At 34.2% G+C, this 22,680-nt stretch overlaps 2 protein-coding genes across 4 annotated transcripts; both read left to right on the forward strand.

Annotated features, from left to right (window-relative positions):
- Positions 1-506: 506 nt before the first annotated feature.
- LOC101215620 (gamma-glutamyl peptidase 5) lies at positions 507-5,032 on the forward strand. 3 transcript variants are annotated; one of them, XM_004147461.2, is made up of 4 exons: positions 507-976; positions 3,286-3,438; positions 3,896-4,063; positions 4,545-4,952. In XM_004147461.2, the coding sequence occupies exons 1-4, from the start codon at positions 668-670 to the stop codon at positions 4,644-4,646; spliced, it is 732 nt and encodes a 243-aa protein (XP_004147509.1). In that variant the 5' UTR covers positions 507-667; the 3' UTR covers positions 4,647-4,952. The 3 variants fall into 3 exon arrangements, with proteins under 3 accessions (XP_004147509.1, XP_011653448.1, XP_011653449.1); XM_011655146.2 differs by having other exon boundaries at positions 4,526-4,652; XM_011655147.2 differs by lacking the exon at positions 3,286-3,438 and having other exon boundaries at positions 510-976; positions 4,545-5,032.
- A 3,443-nt stretch (positions 5,033-8,475) lies between these two features.
- LOC101215383 (dynamin-related protein 3A) lies at positions 8,476-22,194 on the forward strand. Its single transcript, XM_004147460.3, has 20 exons — positions 8,476-9,008; positions 9,371-9,653; positions 9,752-9,780; positions 9,887-9,988; positions 10,436-10,504; positions 10,594-10,653; positions 10,771-10,884; positions 11,204-11,252; positions 11,385-11,491; positions 12,214-12,306; positions 12,417-12,509; positions 12,587-12,724; positions 13,438-13,551; positions 13,675-13,773; positions 13,963-14,005; positions 20,237-20,388; positions 20,470-20,616; positions 20,841-20,893; positions 20,996-21,095; positions 21,257-22,194. The coding sequence occupies exons 1-20, from the start codon at positions 8,649-8,651 to the stop codon at positions 21,518-21,520; spliced, it is 2,469 nt and encodes an 822-aa protein (XP_004147508.1). The 5' UTR covers positions 8,476-8,648; the 3' UTR covers positions 21,521-22,194.
- The last annotated feature ends 486 nt before the right edge of the window (positions 22,195-22,680 follow it).

Here is a 22,680-nt window from a genome sequence, read left to right on the forward strand (position 1 = left end):
TCTTTATAATTTAGCCTAAATTTAATCTCTAATTAAATTATTTTTTATGAAAAAATTAAAATGGGAGAATTTATTAACAAAAAAATAAAAACCAACCTAAAAGCTATTAAGTAGAAAGTAATCACATTTGCGTAAGTTAAAAGCAAAAAAATAAATAATAACAGAAAATTATTTTAGATGGATTTTCTTTTCATAAAATAGAAAAAAACAAACTATTTACTATCAATAAAAAATAAAACTTATTACCTTTAATTCTTTAAGAGTAAATATTTTGTCAATTTTTATATTTTTTATAATCTCTTATAAATAGAATTTTTTAAAAAAATATTTAAAGTATCACAAATAACAAAGATAAAATAGAATATGACCATAGATACGAATAATAATTTATATGTATTTATTATAATTAATTGTATCTAATTTGTGATATTATGTAAAGGTTTTGGTTTACCTAATAATTATATGGAATGAAGCATACATCTTATGTGTCTATCTAATAAATAAATGTGAAATACAAAACCTAACAAGAACCCATCTGTTCTTCCTTTTCTTTCCCTCTCCGCTCTTTCTCTCTCTAAACTAAATCGGAGTTTAGAGAGAGAAACGTCCGGCGCCACATTGGATCGCCTGAAGAAGAAAACTAAGATCGATTGTATAGGAAGGAAGGATGGGGATGAAGAGATTTGCGTTGCTTCTTTGCGCAGAAGATTCGGAATACGTTAAAATGAAATACGGAGGATACTTCGGAGTGTTCGTCAGAATGTTGGGCGAAGAAGGCGAGGCTTGGGATCGTTTCCGTGTGGCTGCCGGTGAGTTTCCTGCAGATGATCAGATAGCCGACTACGACGGATTTGTGATTTCGGGTAGCTGCAACGACGCTCACGGCGACGATCCTTGGATCTGCCGATTGATCGCTTTGTTGCAGAGATTGGCGTCCTTGAACAAGCGAATTCTCGGCATTTGCTTCGGCCATCAGGTATTTTTCTAATTTCCCTTTTTTTTTTTCTTGAGTTAATGGGAAAAGCACTCTAAATTTTTTGTCTAATTTTCTTTTGGTTTTCAAAACGTTAGTTAATTAATTTTGATTCTTAGAAGCAGTTGTGCTCTTTACTCGGTTTCAAAATGTTATAGTTTCATTTTGAGGGTTAGAATTTAGTTTTTATCCTGTCATTGAAATATTAGTGAAGGCAATTTAATTCAATTTTTTTTCTAAAATTCATCGATATACATGAACACCTAAATCTCGAGATTTAACCAAATTCAAGATTTTCTCCTCCAAATTTTCTTTGTTTGTAATTTAAAAAATCAAATCAAAATTTGAAAACTAGAAGAATAATTTTTAAAACGATTTTATTTTGAGAATTTCCATTACATGGAAGCAATGCGCAAATAATGGTAAGAGACGCAGAAGAGATATACCAACTTTTCATAAAGAAATCAAAAAATGGAATTGTATCAGATGAGCCTTAAATTTCTTTAACATTTTTAATCAATTATTGTGGTCATTTTAAATTTTCAACATAATAGTTTAGATTAAGACGGAGATTATTTTAAATAAAATATTGTGGTATTAATTAGATTTACATCTAAATTATTCGTTTATGGATAGCTGTACTTTTTAAAATAAAATATTGTGGTATTAATTTTTTAAAAAAAGATTAAAATAAATCTTAATTTTAAATACATAATACCAATTTAATAATTGTTAGGTTTGTTGGTTGATAACTTTATTTACTTTTTATCTGAAATTTGTGAATTTTTTAAGAGGAAAATTTACCTTTTTAAGAATTTAAATATATATGTTTTCATTAACTTGTAGCTATTATATGAAGGTATATTTTCACAATTCATAGATCAAGGACTGAAAATGTGTTTTGATAACTCATGACTAAGAATGTATTTTTTCCTCTATTTATTTGATTTATTCTATATAAAACTATACATTTTAACGAATGAAGGACCTTTGACCTTCTAGTTCAACTCTAATTTACTAATATAAACTAACTTTATCTATTCTCAATTAATATTCTTTACATTTACCTCGCATGTTAGAGAATGATTTTACTTGTCAACGTTCTTAAAAAAGAATGTATCATTTACCATTCTTTTATTTTATTCCGATTATATCATTCAATCTTTAACAAAGTCAAATCTATAAATATTGTTAAAATTATTCGTAGAATCTCATGTTGAAAATACAATTTGTCTTGAGTTTTGAGTATAGCTATACTTTTCGGATTTCATCAATACTTAACTTTATATTTTAAATTAAATTCTTTTATATGATCTATAAATTTCAATATTTTGTTCTTTTACTAACTTTAACTTTGTTCCTTGACCACAATTTTAAGTTAATTAACTAAAATAATTCTTTATGAAACAAAATTGAAAAGTGTAAAATGTAAAATAGAACAAATGAAAATGAAAATATAAGAAGAGGTAAAAATTAGAAATTAGAAATACCAAATAGGAATTAAATTTAAAAGGAAAGAAAGAAAATGTAATTTATGCATAAATGTACTTCGTCACTAATTTTAGAAGAAAGAAAACTTGAAAAAGAAAACAAAAATCGTAAAAAAACAAGAGCACAATTACGCGAGACTATTTTGGCTGGTAGCACGTGATTTCATTAATCTGGTGTTTATGATATGTCTGTTCGAGATTTTCTCATTTAGCATAATGACAGAAAGAGAAAATTGTAAAACACAACTTATAGATTAAAATCTAAAAAAGCAAAAATATTTTATCACGAAATAAAATAAAAAAGTCAATTTCAAAGTATAGTAAAAGAACATATAAACATTTAAACGATTTCGTCATTTCCACTAATTTTTGAAAGAAAACACTATTTTAATTTTTCTAAAAAATGTATATTAATCCAATTTCTATAAATTATCTTTTAACTTTATATATATAAAAGAAAACCAACACAATTTTAGAGAGGTAAGATTTGAACCATCTATGCATTCACTTATGTCTTACTTGATATTATCATTTCTCCTTCTTCTGCTTTCTTTTTCTCATTTTTTAGAGGTACTTTCTTCTCTCTCTTTTTTCACTCACATCAAATATTGCAATTTTTTTTAATACTGGAGATTAAATCTTTGATCTTAAAAAAATATTATATCAAAACTGCTATTAAGCTAAACTTATTTTGACATCAAATATTGTAATTTAGTTTATAAACTTGCAAGTATGGTGTTATAAATTGTTATATACATTAATGTAAAATGTAAAATGTAAAAAGTAAAATAAAATATGTTTAATGTGTTGATATTTGTATAGATACTGGGCCGAGCTTTGGGGGGAAAGACAGGGAGGGGTAGATCTGGATGGGACATTGGGATCACCACCGTACACGTTTCATCATCTTACAAACTCTTCTCATCGCTCAAAATACCCACCACCCTCTCCGTCATCGAATGCCATCGTGACGAGGTTTGCGTCCTTACAAACAATTCCTTCACATTAAGAATTCTAATTTTCGAATAACTAAATTTAACATCTATACATATCAATATTAGAACAATACTTTTTAACTCAAAATAACCTACAAATAGCTATTTTTTTTCGCTTTTTACGGCTTTCATCCTTAAACTTTACTGCTCTCTCTAATTAATTTTCTCAACTTCAGAAAATGTTTGTTTAATTGCATTTATAATCTCTACTCTATAAATAGTTCTTAATCTACAACTTCATCTCTAATAGCTCAATTTATCAATTTGAAATTTTTTAAAATACTCAACTTACCATTTTTAAAGAAAGTGTCTGTCCAATCATACTTCTCTATAAAGTTTAGGTATAAAGAAGAAAAATATTGCTCTAATTGCTGATAAGCAGCCAGATTTGTACGTTGACATGTTCTAATTTCGTGGGTACATGAAAAATGATATAGATCTACGAACTTCCTTCAAAGGCTGAAGTGATTGGAAGGTCAGATAAATATGGCATAGAGATGTTCAAATATGGGGATCATATCCTAGGCATTCAAGGTCACCCTGAGTACACCAAGGACATTCTCCTACACCTAATCGATCGCCTTGTTCTACGAAAACTCATCACGGTAAGATCCATTATATTGTTGGTTAATTTCTAGCATGGTCTCGTACTAGTGTTCTTAAACTTTTTTTCTTCTTATACATGGAGTTGAACAAGTAGAAGTGGGGTATTTAATCTTTCGCCACAAGGTCGATTGACATACATCTTAATTATTTGATCTATACTTAGTCTTTTCTTAAATACATATATTAGGTAATTGCAATGAGCAACAATTTTGAGACTAAAAATGAAGTGTACAACAAAACATTTTTAAAGAGTCATAGTATAACAAAATATATATCTATTCATGAGACTTCTATTAGCGATAGATAAACTTTAAGAGTTAGATCTAAGTTTTGTTATACTTACAAATTCTTTTGTATTGTAATATATCGCTAAATTGATTGTTACATTTTTAAAACTATTATAGCATATGTATTATTTATTTTGATTATTGAACTTGTAATAATTTGTATAAATTGGAAAGTGTTCTATATTGGGTCTAGGATGAATTTGCTGAGGAGATGAGGAGCAATGTGGAAGAAGGTGAGGCAGATAGGGAAGCATGGAAGAGGCTTTGCATCAATTTTCTCAAGGGTGGGTTGTGATTTAGGGAAAAATGGGTCTTCTCTTCTTCAATGTAAATATGGACTTCAACGACAATTATTTAGACAATGATTTCGTTTTTAGATCTGCGATTTTAAAAGACAATGTAGGTTTGGTTCTTAGGTTTGAGTATAAATGCCTTGGGACTAGATCTAGTGCACCTATGTATGCTAATTATACGAGCTATGCAAACTTAGATTGTAGAAACCAATTCCTCCCACCATGTTAAACACTTGTAAGAGATATTTGGTTCACCGGTCACATTTATCTAATTTAAGGTTAAGAAGCCTTAACCTTTACTTCATACATGACCGTTTGCCTTTTAGTTTATTCTCAACAAATTGTTATGGTCTATTTGTTACTAATAAAGTAATTTTTGTTGGTGTGATTTAAAGTTTTACACTGATTGAATAACGACGTTGAATAAGTGATTTGCTCGTTATAACCTTAAATTCATTAAACTAAGATCTCATGAATATAATGTTTATACTTGAACTTTATGTGGTGACATAGAAGTGGATCGAGTTAGGTTAATTATAGGCGTAACCTCTATATTGTCTGAACGCTCTAAAGTATAAGGATAAGGTTGAACATATTATTTTGAGGACACTATGGATGTGGCCCGTTTTGTATTTAATACAAATAATGTGATTATGAATTATTTATATGAAGACATGCAAGTGTGGACGTCTTATGCAATTGCTTTTTGTATAAAATCAGACCACGAAATAGACTCTCTTACTTCATAAAATTATTTACTATTTAAAACTGACTATTTCAAATTCAATGACCAAGGCAACTCAATCGTTATTCTAACCTAACTATGAACTTCTGTTTATTCAAAATTAAACATCTTCTTAGGTTGATTGCCTACTTCGCTGTTTATTGATTGGACACCTAAAACAATAACCTCATGCCAATCTTTCAACGCATCTCTCATTCACCTAAGCTCCAAACTCTCATCTCCTACTTTCTTTCATAAAATATTTAATGCATGTGTCCCTACTTGACTACTTACTTTCCAATATTATTAACAAGTTGGACGGTTGACCCCCTATGCATCCAAAATTTATACTTAGACGCCTAGCTACTATGCATCCCACCTCATCCTTGGCACCAACTATCTACAAAGAATAGTGTTATAGTAGTTTGCCCACACTAGCGTGGTTGAGAGTTTTGAGTATGTTTCAGCAATCAGGTCTGGGTGCGTTGAGCATGCATCCGCCTCAGGAGTTGCGAACGAGTTTAGGCTGATGAGGGTTTGACGTGAAGCACCTAGGGAGGGTTCATTACTAAATGAATGCCCAAGAAAGAAAATGAATTTCAAAGCTTGATTTCCATGCGCTGTAAAATATTTTTCCAAATTTGTCACTTATTAAGCATTTGACTTACATTTTTCTAAATGTTCACCCAAGTAGTAAAGAGTTCAAGGCATCCACTAAGCTGGTGACTACCTTGATTTGAACAAATTGTGCTCTCTTGTGTGTAATTACTATGTCGTATAAAGAGTTTAAGTTCAATTTGTTGTGAAAGATGTTGCATGCATTGCAAAAAATGTGTTAAGTAATAAAGTTGGGTTTGCTTGCCACATTGTTTTCTTGTCGGATAACATGTTAACAAAGACTCATGAACAATTTAAAACCTAGACACATAGCTAAGCGTTGAGGGAGTTTAAGTTCTTCCAGGTATCAAATGTCATCCCAATTTGGATCGTTAGCATTTTTCTTGCCTAATTCGCATATCCTTTTAGGTTTGTGAGGGAAAAGTTGGGAGAGGGTGCGACACTATATCTTAAACATCGATCCATGTATGCCATATTACATACTATTTTCAATATTCATTAGATAGTTTAGGATGCTAGTTTATTGGATCTTGAGTTATTAAGACAAAAATTAATACTAAGTAATGAATAACTCTGGCTGAAACGACAACAATAACACTTTTAATGATAATGATCAATTGTTTACATTTACTATCTAAGAGTTTTGGGCATAAAACTCAACACATGTTTAGATACAAGAAAATTCACTATTGGTTTGTGTGTGTTTCCTTGGCGAATCACTTATTTATTGAAAATCTAAGAAGCACACCATTGTCTTCAAGTGGTGCGTAGAAGTAGCTAGAATACCTTGTCGTTGTTACTGTTCCTAGTGTGAGTTGATTTAGGTGTCTCAATTGTTGATTGGTTTACAAGTCTCATCTCCTTCTCCTTCTCCTTCCCTCAAATTATGTGAAATAAAACTTCACAATTCACGTTGCAAGTAATCCAAGCACATTGAATTTGGATTGTTAAAGGAGGCGTGGAGCTTATGTCAATATACCAAGCTCCAGCTCGCTAGCATTTTTACCAAAGCATCGTCTTGGGCTACCTTTGATGCTCTGTTATCCAAGATGGGCATTGTTCATCCTTTAGCTCCATCTCTGAAGGAAGTATTAAAGTTGTAAATAACTGAATTAGTTAGTTTGCTTATGTTTATCTCTCTCCTTGACATCTGACTATGTGTTGGTTGTCTTTTGAGCAAATTTTATTGGGAAATTGCCAAAAATGAGATTATTTGGATGGGTAGTGAGAGTTTTGAGATGAGATTTTAAAAAAGAAGACTTTTAGGACAAATGAGGTGTGAAAAGTCTATATTACCCTTTAATTTTAAAAAACCCTAAAAATTAACTTTATGTCATTTTCTCCTTTTCCTTCTCCCTCACGTTCTCTTCTTGCGGCTTTCTCCTTCTCCCTCACTTTCTCTTCTACTAAGACAAAGGGCAACCCGACTTCAACTCTTCTCCTTTCTCAGTCGCTGTCGCATCTCATTTACCGTTGTTAATCGTTCAGGCATCCATTGGTGGTCAGTTTGTACGTGGTCGTGCAAGATTCTCCGTCGAAGATGCGGCGTGCAAGATTCTCCTTTCTCAGTCTTTTTTTTATAACCACGCACTTTTTGTTTAGGGATTGTTTTGATCGGATTGCTTTTGTTGTTGTGCATTTTCATTGAATGGTTGAATGCACGTATCTCGTACACATCTTGCACGTATCTCGTACACATCTCGCACCTATCTCGTACACATCTCGCACCTATCTTGCACATTTCAAAACTTTTACTATTATTTTCAAAATCAAATTGTTACCCCTCCTCGTCGGAATCCAATTTTCGCAGCAAGATCACGAGTCCCAAGTCATGTTCCACAATGAAATCACCGGAACTACCATTGTTTTTGTAGTTTTGTGAATGAAAAATGAGAAAGGAAGAAAAAGGAAATCAAAGGTTTTGTGAAAATGAGGAAAAATGGAATACGGATAGAAAGAGAGAAAAATGAAATATTCTTTTTGGAAGTGAGAAAATGGAGGAAGAAGGAGAAGAAATTCCATAAATTGTTTTTTAGGTTTTTTTTATAACTAAAGGGTAATATAGACTTTTCCTAGTTAATTTGTCCTAAATGTCATCTTTTTTAAAATCCATCCTAAAACTCTTTAAACCCTTAAAAATTATCCTATTTTTGTTAATTTCCCAATTTTATTTAGCCTTATTTTAAACCTTTACAGTCAATTTGAAAATTTTGATATATTTTGTAAATAATTATATATTTTTTTTGTGTTGTTGATAACACTTTTCCTATTTTAAACTCAAAACTAGTAATTTTGTACCATGAAAATTTAAATACAATTGAAATGAACTGAAGGTGGAAGGTTGGATCTACAACCTTAAGATGGTTGTGAACATAAATAAGTGAGATTTTGTGGTTGGAGCTTCATATTCCTTCCTAGTGAACATAATTTGATACTCGACCCTCATTCCTTTTCGTGTAGTATTTAAACAAATAATAATAATAATAATAATGATGATGATGATGAAATTCGTTGAGGCCAAATTTTGAGTGTGAGTCGTAAATCCAAAGCTTTGAAACGAACAAACCCTTCGTCTCTCTCTCTCTCTCAAATTCAAAACCCTCGCTCTCTTCTCCGATCCGCTTCCCGTAGTTTCCTTCTTCTTCCATTTCCTCCATCACTCATGGCGGACGACCCTGTTGCTCCATCTACGCCGTCGGTTTCTTCTTCTGCTGCTGCTCCTCTCGGCAGTTCCGTCATACCTATTGTTAACAAGCTTCAGGATATCTTCGCTCAGCTCGGCAGCCAATCCACCATCGAGCTACCGCAGGTCGCTGTTGTCGGCAGTCAGAGCAGTGGCAAGTCCAGCGTACTCGAGGCTCTTGTTGGCCGTGACTTCTTGCCTAGGGGTTCAGGTATATGCACCAGGAGGCCTCTCGTGCTTCAGCTATTGCAAACTAACACCGACAAGGAATACGGTGAGTTCCTCCACTTGCCAGGGAAGAAGTTCTACGATTTTTCTGAGATTCGGAGGGAAATTCAGGTGAGGTTTATGCTTTTTCTTGTTGCTTATGTTTGATTTGCATCTAATTTGATGGCAGATCATTTCATTTCTGTCGGAGTGTGGAGCTCGCTTTTTAATTTTAATTTGGTTCTGCTCATTTCATTGACTTTTAAGTTAGTTGGTTTCTTATTATTGTTTAGTTCAATTTATTATATCATCTCTGATTGGGATGCGCATTAGAAGAGAGAATGGATTTTGATTTTTTATATAACTTGATTTTTATTTATTTTTCTTCTAATGAAGTAGAAATGTTTTTGTGTTAACTATGCATCTTCGAGAGGGGATGTAAAATGGTTATTGCAATGCCTGATACACTTTTTTTCTTTTACAATATTGTATAGTCTGAAACCGAGAGGGAAGTGGGTGGAAACAAAGGTGTCTCAGACAAGCAGATTCGGTTAAAGATTTTCTCCCCAAATGTTCTTGACATTACACTAGTTGATTTGCCTGGCATTACAAAAGTTCCAGTTGGAGATCAACCTTCTGACATTGAAGCACGAATTAGGACAATGATCATGTCTTACATCAAAGTTCCAAGCTGCTTAATTCTTGCTGTCACACCAGCTAATTCTGATTTAGCTAATTCAGACGCTCTTCAGATTGCAGGAAATGCTGATCCTGATGGTGAAGTTCTGCTATATAAAATCTTTAATGAGTTGACTTATCTTATCGCATGTATTGGATCCCTTTTAACCCTTTTGATGTTTTGTTTCTGCTGACAGGTGTTAGAACCATCGGTGTGATCACAAAGGTGGTGTACCATCTGCTCAATTTGATCCTTTTTTTTCCTTTGATACTCTCAAGACACAATCTATGTTCTAATTTTGTTTGCTTTATTCTGCATATCGAAACTACAGTTGGATATAATGGACAGAGGTACAGATGCACGAAATCTTTTACTAGGAAAAGTGATTCCTCTACGACTTGGTTACGTTGGGGTTGTCAATCGCAGTCAGGAGGTGAGCATAAAGTTAATTAGGGGAGCAGCGAGTACTTAATTAACATATGCATGATAGTGAATTCTTCTTCAAGTTCAAGCTTCATAATTGCATTAAAGAATTCTTAACTCCATCTTGGTCGTTAGGAAGATGTAATGCTTTATTCTTGTAGCTCACTTTGTCCTACTCAATAACTTTTACTTCTGCTGGTAGGTTTCAAGGTTTCAGCTAGCTTGCATATTTTAGAATATACTGAACACTGCCTCATGGTAGTTTTGCATCCAAATTAATTTTTGCAAGATGGTTACTGCTTGCATAAAATTAAATGTAGTTTTTTCTATAAGATAGTATTTCCATTCTTTTGTTGTGAAAAAATTTCAGCTATATGAGCAAGTATTGTTAATTAACAAAGTTGTAGTCATTGAATATGTATATTGATCAGAGATTTATAATTTTATAATTGAACAGGATATTTTACTGAATCGGAGCATTAAAGACGCCCTTGTGGATGAGGAGAAATTTTTCCGCACTCATCCTGTATGATCTATTTATAATAGAGCTCAACATAAGTTTCTAGAAACCCATAGGCCGTCCATATGTTCTTTACTTCTTATTGCATTGTACAGGTATATAATGGTCTGGCTGATCGTTGTGGCATTGCTCAGTTGGCAAAAAAGTTAAACCAGGTATGTTTTGTGTGTATGTATGTTTGTTTCTGCAATTGTACGAAACTTTTGGCTCACTACTGGAAGTTGATGATTTTGAACTATAACAATATTATTTTGTCCTAATGTTATTTATAGGTTCTAGTACAACATATTAAAGCTGTATTTCCTGGGCTGAAGTCGCGAATAAGTGCTGCTCTGGTTTCTGTTGCAAAGGAGCATGCCAGTTATGGAGAAATAACGGAATCAAAGGTTCTCAAAATTTCTTTTGTCCCTTCATAATCCTATTGATCTTATTCAATTGTGTGGTATGATGGCATGCTCATTTATTGATCATATATGCTCCTGTCATAATTTATTATATGGAACGGATATCACACAATGACATGATGTTGACTTATGTAAAATGATCTAGTAAATATTGGCATTCAGTCTATGTTTTTCATGTGCTTGGGATATATGAATATGATACTCATATGGTTAATTCATGACTTTCCTTTGTTAACTATGAACTTTGCTTGAATATGAGTCATATGACGACTTATTATGTTCATCTTTTGATCGTGGATAGGCTGGTCAGGGCGCTCTTCTTCTTAATATTCTTTCAAAATATTGTGAAGGTAATAATTACTTTTCTTTTGTGTATATATTTATTTTTAACAAAAAACAACTTTTCATCGATAAATTGTGGAGGAACTATTGTTCAAGATTCTTAGTGTATGGATTTTAATAATAGTTTTCTTTGGAAACAGCATTTTGTTCTATGGTTGAGGGAAAAAATGAAAAGTCAACAAACAAGCTCTTGGGTGGAGCTCGCATTCACTATATTTTCCAATCAATCTATGTGAAGAGTTTAGAGGTATGTAATTTTGTTATATGTAGAATTTAGTTCGTATCTAACTGCATACAGTTTTTTTTAAAATATTTTTTCATTATTATTTTTAAATAAACACGTTGCTTGATATTAATTGTTAATGAAGTTGCGTGAATCATACCCTAGGGATCAGCATCAATGTGTTTCTTATGTCTGCAAACTAAGGTCTGATTAAAAACTTTTGGGAGTTCGAGATTTTAGTTAGCAGACAAAGGATTGTATTGAAAGTGACACTAACTGAACTATAGTTTACCTAAAAAAGCTATTTTCAAAATACGTTGCCATTGTAGGTTATATATCAGGTTGAATTGTAACTATGATATGATTTTTATTAACGGGAGTGGTGAAATTTGAGTGATGTTTTAGTATGGATCGTGAAGCTCAACAATTTTCACATGCTTTAAGTTTGCATGGTTTGGAACAATAGGATTTAAGTAATTATATCGAACCACTTGCATGTCGGGAACATTACCCTTAATGCCTCTTTGTGGGCTTCTGTTTCACAGGCTTCTTGTAATTAGTAGTTAGGTATTTTTCCTTTGGACTTGGATCCCCTTCTGCAGTTCACTGGACCCTTTTTGTTAGACTGTTTTCTGTACGCTCATGCATATTCTTTTTTGTTTCTCTATGTTCATTCTTTCATTTTCTTAAATAAAAGCTTGGTTTCCATTAAAGAAAGGCTTGAGCAATAATATGTGCTTCTGCAGGAAGTTGATCCATGTGAGGACTTGACTGATGATGACATTCGTACTGCCATCCAAAATGCAACTGGCCCGAGATCTGCAGTATTTGTACCTGATGTAGGTTTTATTCTGTTTGCTACCTTTTCTGCTATCTATCTTGTGAGGTTTTATCTACTAATTTGTCACATGGAGATTGACATCAACTAATTTGGGTTTTTTTCACATAGGTGCCCTTTGAAGTACTTATTCGCAGGCAAATCATTCGCTTACTAGACCCTAGTTTGCAGTGTGCCAGGTTTATATATGATGAGTTGGTAGAGGTGGGGATAGTTGCATGTCGTCTGTACTTTTGGTGTCATTTATATGTTGTTATTTTCAATATAATTTCTATTTTCAGATCAGTCATCGATGTTTGACAAATGAATTACAAAGGTTTCCTGTTCTAAGAAAGCGTCTCGATGAAGTTATTGGGAACTTTTTGCGAGAAGGTCTTGAACCCTCAGAAACCATTATAGGACATCTTATTAACATTGAGGTAGGTAGTAAAATTTTGTACACTTTTGCTATGGTATCATACTCTTCCTCTTCATTTTTTCCCCTCTAAAATTTAAATTAGTGTTCCATGATGGAAAATTAAACTTCTTGGATGTTTAAGATCGTTGCTTTGAAATATTAGCAAAATAAATGCTAACATTAGATGTCCATCATGCAATCATGCAACGAGCTGTAATATAGAATCTTGAGTCTTTTTTAGTGTTTTCTGTTTTTTTTTTTTTTTTTTTTTTTTTGTTTTTGTTTTTGAGTAGTAGTCTTCTATAGTTGATAGCAAGTTAATATGTTATATATGTTATCATGTTATATTTTGGGTTTCCTAATACTTCTCATCAGGTAGATGCGTTATCTTCTTAAGTTCGGTCAAGAACCATCTGTCCTTTTCATCTTGTACCTTGACTACTTAACTAGTATCTAACCAGTAACCACATGCAACTTTGGTGTGGACAAATGGATTACACTTCTAGAATGCACGGGTCATTGATAATTTTCTTCTAAATTGTAATCAAATTTGTTTCGTGGATTGATGTGGTCTTCTGTAAGTGAAAATAACGAAGTTTCAAAGTAGCTAGTTTTATAAAGGAATATTAATGTTATTCTATAACTCTCTTGTACTTTGAGTTGTTATTATTAATTAAATAGTTTGTCTCCGTTTCAAAAAAATATAAAGGAATATTAATGGTGTACCATGTGCAGATGGGCTACATAAACACTTCACACCCAAATTTTATTGGAGGAAGTAAGGCTGTGGAGATTGCCCTGCAGCAGGTCAAGTCGTCTAGGATTCCTTCGACTGTTCCAAGGCTCAAGGTTTCTTTTTTAACTTTTTACTAATGTTTTTTAAATTATGATAATAATGATTTAGAATAACATGTTTATTAATATTTAATCATATAAATTTTTTATTTATAACTGTTGACTGTTCTTAATTAGGATGGCGTGGTTGAACCTGATAAAGCACCACCATCTGAGAAAACTTCAAAATCTCGAGCTTTCCTTGCCCGGCATTCAAATGGCTTTTTGACTGAGAAGGTAAACAACACTTCAACTTCCTTTGCTTGAATAACTCACCAAGATAACATTGACTGATATTAAGTTCTTAATACTTGTTTCATTGTTGTATGTCATGACCTTAATAGAATGACGTTTAAAATTTAAAATTGGGCACTTGTCATATTGATGTTCTTGTGACTCAGTTTATACTGTCTGCACCATTAACAGGGTGCTCGGCCTTCAGGTGATGGTGAAAAAGTTGCACCTCCTGGTATGTTTTTGTTTTGAGAAATCTTGGGGAAATAATATGTTTGTGACCTGTTTATTTCCATTATATTTCATATGGCTGCCGAATTTTAGAGCGAATGATTGAGCAGAAAACCAAATGTGTAATATAATGCTATTTGAAAAACATACCAACCTAGGGCTAGGTTTTCCAGACTATAAACTGGTAGTTTTTGTCAGCTTAATTTTTTAGTATAGATTTAACCGGGTTAGATAGGCTTTGGACTTGCCCAAGGAACTTAGTGTACACAGTTGAACACAATGTGTTTAGAATTGTAAGTTTTCTAAGAGTCCCTGCTAATTTTTGTTTATTGGTTCAGAAGGAAAATTTATATGAAAACCATAACAATTTGAAAATTAATAACCTTTGGTTGAACTCCTAATAACAAATTCCAGAATCAATTTGATTTTTTGTTGAAAAGGAAACTGATCTCTTTAATAAATATATAAATAATAATAAAGAGACAAAGCTTGATGTACATGAGGGATATACAAAGAGCAATAAACCTAAGGATCAATAGATGCATCCGGTCATTTGGACATCTCAACTAGGTTACACCCCTCTCGCGCCTTTATCGTGTCCATAACCTACAATTTACTGCAACTTAAACTTATAGCATCCTCAAAACATCCAGGAAAATAAAGTATACACCCCCCAAGTGAGGGCTACACACAGCCAATACCACCCAATAAACCAGTAATATAACATTGAAACAAAATGGCTATACTAGGGAGAAAAATCTGGCCGAAGGGAGCTGCAAAAAGGGGGAGAAGGAGGAGACTTTGGAGGGCTATGCTCCAATCGAAATCTTCAATCAAGGAGGAGGAAGGATGAAGGCTTGCCAATTAAGTACGATGTCTTGCAATGAGTAGTCGTTGAACTGTTTGCTTAGAGAGCACCATGAAGAGGCATTCAGCCTTGCCAACTCGTATCTGTTCTGACAAGAGGAAGATTTATTGTGGAAGACCCGTTGGTTTCTCTTGAACCAGATTTCTGCCAAGATTGCCTTGACAGCATTGCACCAGATCAAGGATGCAATTTTCCCCATAATCCGATCGGTTAGAAGCTGTCTTATGTTATTCTTGCAAACTTTATCAAGGGACCAGCTGATATTAAAGATGAGAAATAGCTTACTCTGACACTTGGCGGCGTAAATGTATTCAAAGAAAATATGCTGTAGATCCTCGTGAGATCTAAGACAAAATGGACCAATATGTAATGAAATATAATGGGTGGGGAGTTTCTTTGGCATAACTGAATTAAAGTTTAGACTCCCGAACAGCAGGGCGTATATGGTTATATTCACCCTCCTCGGCCTTTTAGATTTCCGAAGGCAATTTGCCAGCTGTGGGTCCAAGGGGGAGGCAGAAGCAAGGTGTCTTGATAATGACTTTACTGAAAAAACTCCAGGAGATTCCAAAGATCAGCTTCTTTTATTATCTAAATTGGATAACATTGTCCTATCCAATAATTCAAGGAGAAGTTGAGAATTGGAGATTTCCTCCTCTTTTAATAATCTTCTAATATTCAACTGACTGAGTCCTAATTCTAGGACTGACCTTTTGGTTGGCTCAAAAGGGTTTTTGAAAATGGATGGCTTGTTATCCTTGAGGAAATCCCATTCTGAGGAAGGACCGTCAATCATAACATCTTCATCTGCAACCACTAATTGTAATCTTCAAATATCAATGGCATTAGAAAAGTCACTAAAAAAGAGATCGCTTTTAACAATTTGGGGAGTATCAAGAGATTCCATATCTCCAAAATTAAGGTAGAAGTTGCCTCTGTTTTCATTTTTCAGCTCAATTGTAGCCGGTAAGAAACCACATAGTTTTTTCTGGACTTGGATTTTGGCTTCGGTGCAGTTAATAAGAATAAGAGTGTCCAATGCAATGCTCTCCAAACCCCCAAAATTTGCTTCAATAACTTGTAGAATGTCTCTTCTCCATAAGTCTAGGTGAAGGTTTTTAATGGACAACCACCCTCCAAAGCCCTTGATGAGAGATGACATGCTGTGCTTGATCGAATCCCACTTTTCGAACCGAAGATGGTACTTTCCATAATAATACCATTTTTCTGGGGATTTGGTCATATCTTCAATGTGGTCTTGTTTAACTTTAACAGTTGCTTTGTCCACGAACAAAGGGTTAATGATTTTCACCTGAAATAAGTCTTCCAAGAACATAGATATTTCATTCCACTCATAAAAAATGAATAATCTGTTGATAATTCATAAATCATTGAAATCCTCTCCAATAACATCATTACATTTTCGAACCCTTTTGGAGGAGGAGAGGAATGGCTTATGAAGTTTTTTGGCTTTAGACTTAGTTTTTTGATATGTTGTGTAGGGGAGAAATTTATGTTTGAAGCCTTCACTTTATCTGCATAACAGGCCTGGGCGAATTTATTGATTCAATTGATTTCCATGTGAGCGAGAGGCTGGTTGAAGAGATGAGTGCTACAATCATTAATCATGGTTCATTAAGAAAGAGATCCATCCTTGTTTCTCACCCTTGAATAGACGTGCACAAAGGATTGAAACCCTAAGGAATTTCAAACAACACATCTGACTATCCATCTGAAAGGGACTCTGAACATTGTGAGTCTTATAGTACCATTTACATCTATGTGAGAAAGAAGCTACGTTCCTCGTCTTGGATCAAATCCGATATAGCGACAATAAACCATCTTAGTTGATTCTTTGAAATTTGTAGGATCCTTTGAAAATCAACATCTTCAATGTTGAAGTGCCCCTTGTCGAACCAAATGCAGTTGAAGGATTTGACTATTGTACAACTCTTCACTTCCATGTTGTTGTCGGGAGGAGGAACAATTGTAAAGGGGAAAAGGAGAAGAGGAGTGAAAGAGGAGAGAGAGAACTTACCTACTACCTCCTCAGAATCAATTTGATGTAAATCCAAGGCTCTCCTTGGGAGGCAATTGAAAGCTACTTTGTTTTCAGATCCCATCTCTGAGAAGTTACGTAAGAGTATTGCCTTGTGGAAGAAAAGCTTCTTTTTCGAAGTGGGAAGGTTAATGTTGATCAGATTGGTGCTTAGTGCTTTCATGCTTATTATTTTCTCCTCTTTCGAGCCCCTAGCTTCATTTGCACGAGTTTAGTAAAATTTATGAGGTACTTTCTCTGGGATGATGGTGTGGATGAGGTGAAGGGATCTCATTTGGTAAGTTGGGAAGTGGACGGGCGGTTTGTGCATGAAGGGGGCGTTGGAGATTGGCAATTTAAGGACTCACAACAGAGCTATGTTGGCCAAATGGCTTTGGCGCTTTGCCCTTGAGTTCGAAGCTTTGTGGCATAGAATTATTGTGAGTAAGCATGGTAACCATCCTTGAATGGGTGGCGAAAGGGGTTAAAGGCACATATCGGAACCTGTGGAAATACATTTTGCTTGAATTCCTACTTTCTCTTAGTTTGTTTCATGTATTGTCGGGAATGGTAAGGACCCGTTTTTCTAGAGGATCAATGGGTTAGTGATAGAGCTCTTCTGTCTTTCTGCATCTCTATCACATTTCTTCCTTTAAACATCTTCTGATCTTTGACTTCTTGATTTGGTTCGAGAACTCTTGTCTTTTTCTTTGGGTTTTGTTGTCACTTGCCCCATAGAGAAATGACAGAGGTTGCCTCTCTTCTTTCTTTATTGGAGTGTGTACTTTTAGGGAGGCAAGAAGGGATGTTTGCATTTGGAATATGAATCCTTGTGAACGGTTTTATTGTAAATCATTCTTTAGATTATTGCTGGATCGCACTTCCATTGGGGAGTCTGTGTTCGATGTCGTTTGGAGGATTAAGACCCCTAAGAAAATCAGGTTCTTTATTTGGCAAGTCTTGCTTGGTCGTGTCACTTTTGATCGACTTGTTAGGAGATGAACCTCGCTTGTGGTGCGGCCTTTCTGTTGTATCCTTTGTCGGAAGGTGAAGGAAGTCCAGGATCATCTCTTTTGGGGCTTGCCAATATGCGAGATCGGTGGATTCTTTTCTTGTAGGAGTTCGACATTAGCTTCGTCGATTAGAGAGATGTTTGTGCAATGATTTCAGAGAGAGACCGTTTGTTGTGGCTTGTTGAGGTTGGTGGTTTGGGATATTTAGGGGGAGAAGAATGATGGGGTGGTTAGAGTTAGAGGGAGGGAAAGGGGCCCTTGGGAGGTTTGGGCTTTGGCGAGATTTCACGCATCTCTTAAGGCTTTGATTTCAAAACATTTTTTGTAATTATTCTTTATGAAACATTTCCCTTTCTCTGGTCGGGGTGTTTTGTTGGTCCTGGTTTTCTTTTGTATATCCTTGTATTCTTGGATTTTTTCTCAATGAAAGTTGTGGCTTCAACAAAAAATAATACACGCCAATTGAGACAAATATCTTGAATAGAATAGCCAACAAACAACTTTGATTGAGTGCACCAGGAAGATGCTAACAAACGAGCTGACCTGAATCAATCTGACCAATCTATTGCCTTATTGTGGAAGACACTTTGGTTATGCTCAAACCAAATTTCTGAGATCAAGGCTGTTAAGCATTGGCGCAAAGGATTCGTGTTTTAGGAGACAAAGATGACCTGGTTAGGATGTGTGAAATATTGCTCCTTATGTTCTGTCCAAAACCCATTGAAAAATGACGATAACTTCCTCCAACAATTGCTGGAATAAGAGCAATAAAAAACACATGCTGTAGGCCTTCACCACTTGCTGAACATAAATGACAAATAGAGGGGGATAGGGTGATGAGATTGGAGTTTATGTTGTAAGAAATCAGAACAATTAAGTGACTAAAAAATTATTATCCAAACCAGAATGTTAATTCTCCTTGGGCTTTTTGTCTTCTTGTCTTCCAAATGGCTTCAAAAAGCTCTTTTCTAAAGGGAGAGAGGAATTTAAGTGCTTTGACAAAGATTCAACTGTAAATTTACCAGAAGAGTCCAATGACCACAGCTTTGAATCTGGTGCTTGGGAAAGTTTTTGCTCTCAAGACACAAGGTAGTTGGAATTCTGCAAGTTCATCATCCTTTAAAGGCCTTAGGAAGCTTTTTTCTTTGTTGGTACATGGCTGCAAAATAAAAATAAATAAAAGAAAAGTGGACCTTATGATCCACCCTCTCACATGTTTCACTCGACGGATGTGTTTCATTTGTGTTTACACTCTTTAATGTAAGCTCTCCACACAGTTGAAAATCTCTCACTGATAGGGTGATACGCCAAGATTTTGTAATCGAGATCAGAGAAGCAAACTAGAATCAAATCAATCAAGAATGATTAAGTATTGTCAAACTCAAATCAAGAACTAGCAGAATTCAACCAAAATTTTTTTTTCCATCGATGATCTTTTTCTTAAACATTATAGTTTATCCTTTCGTAGTTACCAATTGATGATCTCTTTTGTAATCGTCTATAGATGTTTTGGGGTTATTCCCCGAATTCATTTATCAATGAAATGTTTTTTCAGAAAAGTATTTTTTCCATTTTTTATCAATAAAAGTTTCTATTAAATAGTAATAATAATAAATAAAATAAAGCTGGACTAACTCTTATTGCATGTCTTACCGATTGATTTATCTAAAATCACCAATTAACCAAAAAACTTAAGTTAGTAGGTGAAGGTAAATTTAATATAATATCTCACTTTTCTCCACTTGCGGGCTTGAAATATGAAAAAGAATCAAGCAATTGGAAATAGATATTTAATTGGGGAGGAAACAATAATGCGGGGTTTGAAACAAGGACATTTTGAAGCAACTTGCTCTGATACCATCTTAAATCACCAAGTAACCCAAAAACTTTAGCTAGAGGGTGAAATTAAATTTAATATAATATCTAATAGTTTATTAATACATTTTGAAGCATCTTGCTTTGATACCATCTTAAATCACCAAGTAACCAAAAAGTTTAAGTTAGTAGGTGAAGTTTAGTTTAATATAATATCTCACAGTTTAGTACGTAATGAATGTAGACTAATTGAATAAAATCAAATTCATTCAAGTCATGGAACTTTGAATACTTTTCTTTTCTTTGGGTGATCAAAATAATATAAATTACGTGGATCACATATATGAAATTCTGGTCCACTAATATCCACTAAGTGAACTTTGCCATCTTCGCTTAGTTTTGAAGGTTAATTTCTGCCTGACTTGAGATTGTCAAACTAAGCCTAGCCTTCATATCAAACTGTTCCTTATCCCAGCTTACTATCCGTTGATGATTTTTCAGGAGCAACGGCAAACAATTCAAGTTGGGGTATTTCGTCTATTTTTGGTGGGAGTGATAATCGTACATCAGCCAAAGAAAGTTCAACAAGCAAGCCATATAATGAACAGGTTCTCAACACAGAGCAGTCCTTCTCCACGATCCATTTGAGAGAGGTAATGTCCTGGTTTCATAGTTGGAGTTGGTCAATTTGTTTCACTGGTTTAAACTAAATTATGTGTTTGATGTTGTTAAAGCCACCACTTGTACTGAGACCTTCAGGAGGGTGTACGGAGCAGGAGGCCATTGAAATTGCGGTCATAAAGCTGCTCCTGAGATCATATTATGACATTGTCAGGAACAATGTAAAAGATTTGGTTCCTAAATCAATCATGCATTTCCTGGTAACGTTTAGTTTTTTGCAGCCGTTGTCGATTATTATGAGTAATCAAACTTAAAGTTCACCATTTTTTAAGTTCAAGAAATAATTTTAGGTATCAACATTTTTTAAGTTTGAGAAATAACTTTAGGTATCTGTCACAATTCGACAAAGCTTGTGACATATAAGCTACAAGCTTCTACAGTTTTGTACATTCCTGTAACTTGTTTATGATTGATCTCAATCCAGGTTAACCATACCAAACAGGAGATGCACAATGTCTTCATAAAAAAACTTTACAGGTAAGTAAGATTTGTAATTATTCTTTTTTGTAAAGTATATGAGATGCACATCTTCAGGTTTTGATCTTATACCAATTCTTTGATTTCAATGTGGGAAAATAGAGAAAACCTGTTTGAAGAGATGTTGCAGGAGCCCGATGAGGTGGCAATGAAGAGGAAGCACACGCGAGAAACCCTCCGAGTTCTACAGCAGGCTTTTCGGGTATGTATGTTTTTTGCTACACTCTGCAACCGTTCACAAATGGTGGTAGATTGGTGAAGCATGTATGAGTTTCACTGTCCAAGTTAGTTTTTTGTATGTACAAGGCGTTGCTTTGCTTCCAAAACTGAAAGAAACACTACTTTCTTATCTTATTTTTGTAGACGTTGGATGAATTGCCTTTGGAAGCGGAGTCGGTCGAGAGAGGTGATGATCCGACCGGATTACCGAGGATGCATGGAATGCCAACATCATCTGTGTATTCTACCATCAGTTCAAATGATTCATTCTCCCCTTCTCCCAAGAATCCTAAGCCGCGAAAGTCATCGTATTCAGGGGAGCTTCAGGTGCCGTTATACGGCAATTCAGATTCTAATGGGAACAGTCGATCATTCATGCCCAGCCTCTATCCAAAACTTGATCTATAATAACTCTCCATGTGCATAGCCAGTCGGAAATGAACATTGTGCCAATCACATTCATTTGTTTTGGAGTCCAACAAGTGGAGCTAATGGAATTCCTTAGTCTCCGACATGACGTTCCTCGGTCAGATGCTTTTTATTCTTCCAGCAGATTCTTTCAAAGTCGACCATTTTTTAAAAAAAGAACAGAAAAAAAATCTCATCTCCTTACCCTGTATCGGTCTTGATAGTATCATGTATGTAGCTTTGGGAAGATAAAGAAAAATAATGGGGGGAGCAGTCAGCAGTAGATGAACACATTCTCTCCTCTCTCCTCTTGGTTGGTTTGTTCGATAAAAGGTAGCCAGTTTTGGATTAAAAAAAGATGGCTAGTTTTTGAGATTATACATCATGAGACTTGAAAATTAAATTGACAGGTGTATCTTTGTTTAGTTTAGTTTATAGTTTTTTTGTGTAGCCGTATTATCAATCAATTATATATTTTGAGGTTTGAGATTGAATGTTTTTAGCCTGTTTATATGAAAGTTGAAAGAGAGATCCTTAGTTGTGCCATTGGCCATCATCGAGGACCAACTCTTAAAGGCAGCTGCCCAGGTAGCTCGTGGCCCTTGGTTTTTTTATAAAAAATTAATTATTATGTACTCCATTTCATGTGTTGATGTTACTACCCAGTTTAATAATCGAAGTGCGTTTTCTTAATTTTATCACTTGCTAAATGTTCTAATATATTGATTTAGCTGTTGAATTTCATAGTAATTGTAAAACTGTTAAAATTGCCCTTCTTTTTATGTTAAAATCACATTGATAGACATTTCTGAATATTTAAAATTTAATTTAAAGACAAATATCAATTGTACTTTTAAACTTTAATAATGATATGAATTTAAATCTTAAACTTTAAAAAATGTATCATTTTATGTTGACTAAATAGTTGTTGAACAATATTGCATAAAACGGATAATTTGAGTTAAAGTAAACTCCTAATATTAACACGTGATTGCTTTTGAAAATTAACCATGAGTATAAAGATCACATTAAGTGCTTTCAAATAGAATGAGTCTGGTTGCTCTAAGTTGATTAGTTCTTTGCCCATGTGTTTGTGGATGCTACGGAGTTGTGTGGTGCCCTTGCTCTATGAATGAGTTGGCCCATCCATTGCCAACTGG

The sequence above is a fragment of the Cucumis sativus genome, chromosome 4, assembly GCF_000004075.3.
Source record: "Cucumis sativus cultivar 9930 chromosome 4, Cucumber_9930_V3, whole genome shotgun sequence".
In the NCBI taxonomy this organism is placed as follows: domain Eukaryota; kingdom Viridiplantae; phylum Streptophyta; class Magnoliopsida; order Cucurbitales; family Cucurbitaceae; genus Cucumis; species Cucumis sativus.

Excerpts from the sequence above, each read along its gene's own strand:
- LOC101215620 (XM_004147461.2), top strand. The coding sequence starts at position 668 with ATGGGGATGAAGAGATTTGCGTTGCTTCTTTGCGCAGAAGATTCGGAA. Across the intron at positions 977-3,285 it reads GCATTTGCTTCGGCCATCAG|ATACTGGGCCGAGCTTTGGG; the intron begins GTATTTTTCTAA and ends ATATTTGTATAG. Across the intron at positions 4,064-4,544 it reads TTCTACGAAAACTCATCACG|GATGAATTTGCTGAGGAGAT; the intron begins GTAAGATCCATT and ends TATTGGGTCTAG.
- LOC101215383 (XM_004147460.3), top strand. The coding sequence starts at position 8,649 with ATGGCGGACGACCCTGTTGCTCCATCTACGCCGTCGGTTTCTTCTTCT. Across the intron at positions 9,009-9,370 it reads AGATTCGGAGGGAAATTCAG|TCTGAAACCGAGAGGGAAGT; the intron begins GTGAGGTTTATG and ends AATATTGTATAG. Across the intron at positions 9,781-9,886 it reads CCATCGGTGTGATCACAAAG|TTGGATATAATGGACAGAGG; the intron begins GTGGTGTACCAT and ends TCGAAACTACAG.